The sequence below is a fragment of the Carya illinoinensis genome, chromosome 10 (assembly GCF_018687715.1).
Source record: "Carya illinoinensis cultivar Pawnee chromosome 10, C.illinoinensisPawnee_v1, whole genome shotgun sequence".
NCBI lineage: Eukaryota > Viridiplantae > Streptophyta > Magnoliopsida > Fagales > Juglandaceae > Carya > Carya illinoinensis.
The window spans coordinates 15,969,138-15,974,871 of NC_056761.1; the positions used below are offsets into that span (position 1 = coordinate 15,969,138).

The 5,734-nt window shown below is 35.0% G+C and overlaps 1 protein-coding gene across 1 annotated transcript; it reads right to left on the reverse strand.

Moving 5' to 3' along the window:
• Positions 1-2,311: 2,311 nt before the first annotated feature.
• LOC122278922 (ankyrin repeat-containing protein ITN1-like) lies at positions 2,312-4,709 on the reverse strand. Its single transcript, XM_043089132.1, has 3 exons — positions 4,685-4,709; positions 3,198-3,637; positions 2,312-3,100 (listed from the first exon to the last, which is right to left on the reverse strand). Exons 2-3 carry the CDS (start codon positions 3,525-3,527, stop codon positions 2,549-2,551), a joined length of 882 nt encoding a protein of 293 aa, XP_042945066.1. The 5' UTR covers positions 3,528-3,637; positions 4,685-4,709; the 3' UTR covers positions 2,312-2,548.
• Positions 4,710-5,734: the final 1,025 nt, after the last annotated feature.

Consider the following 5,734-nt stretch of genomic DNA (forward strand, 5'->3'; position numbering starts at 1 on the left):
CAGAATAACTGTTAGGGTGTATTTTCATCAGGGCCTAAAGCCCATAATATTGCCCTAGGCCCATTACTTCGCCAAGCCCCATGAGCCGTGAGAATGTTGGCCCGAGCCTGCAAAGGCCCCCTATACCCGCGTGAGTCAGGCAGGCTCCAAAACTATGTGAGTCTAGAGTAATGATCAACATTGGGATAAGACGCTGCAGAAGGATGTAGGAGACCATGATCGGGAAAAAGGGAAGAGACAACATTAAGCAACTCTGCCGAAGACTCACGCCACATTAAACGACTAACATCAAGAAAACTACACCGCATTAAATGCAATATGGAGGTGCCCCAGAATACAGGGCATGGCCCACTTGACTTGAAAGACCAAGTATAAAGGTCATCCAGAACTACGAGGTAAGGGAGGATGAACTCAAGTCTGTTGTTAATTATACTGCACTATTGTCTTCTTCTTTAAAGTACTTTGATCTCTATTTTATACTAACTTTAGCATCGGAGGTTCCTTGGGCCACCGCTGGGTCACCCCTCTCTTGCCTCAAGATCCAGCTCGAGTGAAGACCCAAACCGGCTGAGCAACCCGACCCAAGGGTGTACGAAACACAACGTTAACATTTGGCAATGTCTGTGGGATCCGACTAATCTTATAGTTGAGCATGTCCTTCGTATGCCTACGAGGACATACGAAGCCACGCCAGGAAGCCACGCTGCATTAATGGCGCCCCTCCCTGGGCTCCATGCCACATTATTGGTGCCATCCTAGGAGTCACGCCACATTAAAGAATTCTAACCAAATAATAGTCAAAATGACATGAATCCCCTCAGGCAAGGTACAAGATGTCCCTCTAGAAACCTTGTATAAAGCGGACCCTTAGGTACAAATAACTCTCTCTAAACTTTGGTACTCTATCACAAACTACTAAGGAGATATACTGACTTAAACATTGGAGACTCCTTGACTGAGCCCACCCCCCTCTCCTATTTCCCTTATTTTCCTGAGTATGCAGATACAAAGACCAAGACCTAAGTTGTGGGAACCCGACCTAAAGGCGTACGAAACACGATGTTAACATAGCTTATAAAAAGAAACCAAGATATTTTCTTGCCTCTTATGAGATGTGAAAAAAAATGAGAATATGAGATCTTATTAATGACAAAAAATAGGTGTGTGTGAAAAAATTGTTGAAAATCTAAAACAAAACCTAAACAACTAAGTACTAATTGTGATTTCTTAAAATGTTTTATTTTTGGGGTTGGTGGGGGGGGGGGGGAGATGGCCCCCTAGCCATCAGTGTAGGTTAGCCCCTACACCCACTTAAAGCCATTTAAGTAAACAATCTAGCAATATTACAATATCTAATTTAGGCCTCGTTTGGTTACGTAGTTCAGATGATATGATATGAGATATTTTGAATAATAGTGTGATTTTTGAGTTAAGATGAGATGAGATAGTTTGTAAAAATATGTGTTTGGATGATGAAGTGAGATGAGATAATTTTTATAAAAGTGTGTGTTTTGACAGTGAGATGAGATGAAATGATTATAACTTTTTTAGATATGATAAAGTGGTGGGTCTCATCAATTATTGAGAAGTATTTAATTATTAGATGGAAAATATTATGAATATATTAAAAATAAGTAATATCCATTATTAATTTAAAAACCCATAAATATTTTGACTTTCCCAAAATAAATTTTTTGTAGTTAGACGTAATTATTTCAATATTCCCAAATATGAAAGCATTTCTTTGTTATCTGAAATGTTTTTCTAATTATATGTTACAATAAAATAAAAAATTATCATGGATAATTATATATATTAAAAATGTGGTAGCTATTTTTTTCCAATTTTTAGTTGCAAATTTTGTAATAAATTTCCAAACTTGCAACCACCTTCAATTGTTAGGTGCACGCGTTGTCGGGCTGACTATTGGGATGTAAGGTGCATGAGAACAATCTTGTGTCAAATGGGCTAAAAAGCAATTGTTACATCAATGCACAGTATACAGAATGTAGAGATGAGTTAAAACATGATTGAATGTGAGTTTGGATATGCAGATAAAATAAATAGTACAACTGAGATGAGATTGTTTGATTCCTACTTATGTATCCAAACCGGCCCTTACTCACCTAAATCATACTACAATGACAAAATTTTCAGTGAGCAGATACAACTTAAAAGGTAGTCCAATGATAAGATTTTAGCAATTACTTTATATGTTATAAATAGCCCAAAAATAAGAAATCCAATAACAATTATATAATGAAGAATAGTGCATGTGGGGAAATTTTCAGTAAGTACTTACAAGTTGTGATTTAGGGTAAGGGTGGGCATTTCTAGCCCACATTGATAAATTGCAAACTAGTGCAAAAATAGAAAATTCCGACAATCCTTTATGACAAAACAATATGTATGAGGGAAAAATCCTAACAACAGAACTTAAATACAACAGTCAATTGCCTAGTTGAATTTTTCCTAGAAAACTCTACGTTCATGTGGTCGGAAAAGAAACCTAGAAACATATGTTGAGCGGAATATATCCGCCCAAAGTCTATAATGTAAAGTTAAAAACAATGTAACTGGAATGGCAGCCAAACTTGTTATAATAATTGGAACACGTGATTTCACTGTCGTATACCAGAAAGCAGGTAGCGCTGAAAGCTATCACCATGCTTGCTATAGAGATGAAAAGTGTTGCAAGTCCAAGCAACAACCTTGCAGGTAATGAGTACAGGAAATCCTTGTCTGCATAGCGTGATGTGAGGATTGACAAGAACGTTAATATCGATGTCGATGAGGAGACCAATGCAATTGCATCTGATATGAAGAACGCCATAAACCATTTGCCACTTAATAAAATTGCAGTGCCTAATTCTTGATTGTTGCCACCTGGTACAGTGAAGGCTGTAGTGAAAACTACAGTGGCAATCATTGTCGCCACAAGCATGCCATAGTTTGCAGTGTCCTTCATCCACTTTTCACCTTCTTTGTGCAAATTCTTATGTGTCTTCGTAAATAATTCCCATGGTGTATCTAAAGTTTTCTTGTTTTCATCTATATTCTTCTTCTTTCTGTATGAAGGTTGAACAATCTTTTCTATCTCCTATAATATTAATTCAAGTCTTAAGTATTTGACAAGTAATTTAAAGTGAAATACATAGCCAGAATAAATAGAATAAGTAAATCAAATAGATCTGAACCTTAAACCACAATAGCTCTCGTTGCAATTTAAGTGCTGCCCCTGATATGATATTTAGTCGGTCTGGAGGAGCTATTTCTGCAGCTAACTGCAACATATTGTTATGGTGATTGTCAGTATAGAGGGCGCTGATACCCTTGATGGCACCTAGCTCATATATTAGATTGAATACACTCTCTTGCCGATATATAATAGCAAAGTGAAATATACTTCTTTTTTTCTCGTCTAAACTCCATATGAGATCAGGATATGATCGTATAAGTATAATTAGAAACTCAACGTTCCCTGATATTGCAGCATCAAAAAGGAAAGACGAATGGTTTTGAACCATGTCTGAGAAGTCTTTCTCTGGCAATTGTCGAACGTTTACCTAGAGTAGATCAACCAATTGATGGGCTATTGTGCGCATCAAAGCTTTGTTATAGATCCCTTTGAACGACCCTGGGATTGGGGAAAAAAAAAATCAATCGTCACATCATTGAAAACAAGTATTGATTTTATAAACAAAAAAGATGGAAACCCTGCATGGGTACATTACACTAAGAAGAGAGACATGATATTGGAGATGGCATAATTACTCCATTGAGCTTTGGAAGGTTTCTTGACCTATACAACTTTATAAGCCTATTGCAGCCATATATACATTATATATAAATATATATATTTATACATATATATGAGCTTTGCTACACATAAGCTCACACGACACCTTTTTTTTTTAATTTTTTTGGATTGATTCTTCTTAAATTAATTAAATTATTCTACATATTATCTATATATAAAATATTTGGTAAAAGAAAAAAATTAAAATTAAAATTAAAATTTAGTGTATGGACTTATGTTTAGAATTATATATATATATATATGGAGAAAACATCACCTGCATGCTCAATCAAGGAACTGTATCGGTGGCTTTAATTATTAATTGGTTATTTTATGAATGGGTATTCTTATCATAAGGCCGGAAAAAAATAAATAAATAAATAAATCTTAACATAAGGCCACACACCACATTTTTGTTTTTTAAATTTTTTTAAGAATTGTTTTTTTAGTTCACGATTATCTATATTAAAAAAATATTACTTTCTAGCTTATTTTTTTTATAACAAATATGTGGTGTATGAATCATAATAAGAGAAATGATAGCTACAGCTGTAAGTATACAAACGTTATGCAACCACTTTGAAAAATAAATAAATAAATATGAGACTCATATAAAAAGAAATTAATTTTTTAATTGTAGATCTCATTTTTTTTCAAAAAGACTGCAAGGTACTTATGCACTCTACAAGTGTACGTAACATTACTCGGATGATAAATAGAACAACTCAATTAGTTTAATAAAAATAAAATAAAATAATAAAAATAAAAAATCATAAAAAATATGTAAGGTATGTGGTGTGGAATGATGAGTAAGATCCCTCTTATATATATATATATAAACGTGCATGCCTGTACTAAAGAAAATTGGGTAGGCAGCAAACTAACAGAAGTTTAAGCATCTTTCCCATGATGGATAGCTGACTTCTACTGCTGATTGCATCAGGTTTTTTTGGCTAGCTCTTGCAATGCTATCTTCCCACACTACAACAAAAATAGGTTTTAGTGACAGATGAAACTGTCACAAGAAATGCAAAAAACGTCACGAAATATATTTAGTGACGGTTTCTGACCGTCACAACAACTGTCACGTAATGTGCGTCACGGATTACATTTGGTGACAGTTTACTGTACAAGCGTCACTAAAAATATTTTTAGTGACGGTTGGAGATGTGCCGTTTGAAATAACGTTCGAACGTATGATTTTCTGTGACGGTTAGAATCCGTCACAGAATATAACGTTCGAACTTAAAATTATACGTTCGAACGTAAAAAGGAGGAGCTGACATCCGAACGAGAAAAGCTAACGTTAGTTGATTATAGTTCGGACGTATAATGTAAACGTTCGAACGTTTATACGTGCGAACGTTACGTTCGAATCTCGAATCCAACGAAAATGAAATAATGTCCGAACGTTTGTATCATGACGTTCGGACGTTAATTCGAATGTTAAGTGAGTAGAGTTCGAACGTAAATAGTACGTTCGGATGTTTGTAACGTTAAACTTTTTTGACATTCGAACGCTTTTTTAAATTGGGTTAAACGTTCGAACGTTTTGTTACTATTTTGTAAGGTTACGTTCGAACGTATTTTCGAACGTTTAATACTGTTGAAACGTATTTTTTTTACATTCGAACGTACATATCAGAAATGCTAAACTCATCCACTTAATAAACAAACCAATTGTTTCACATTACAGTACATATTTCACAACCAATATTGTTTGAAACTGTTTTCAAATTAGATGTAAAAAACGTAATATAGAAATAAGATTCATTTCTTTTTCTTTCCTCGCCCAGCACGATTCTGTTGCAATGACATAACACGGTCCATTTGCAGCATCATCTCCCGCTGCACTTGCTCTTGGACCTCACTACGGATTCTTTCCTCATGTTCTCTTTGTTGGTCCTGCAAACGCGTCTCTAAATGAGACTGTCG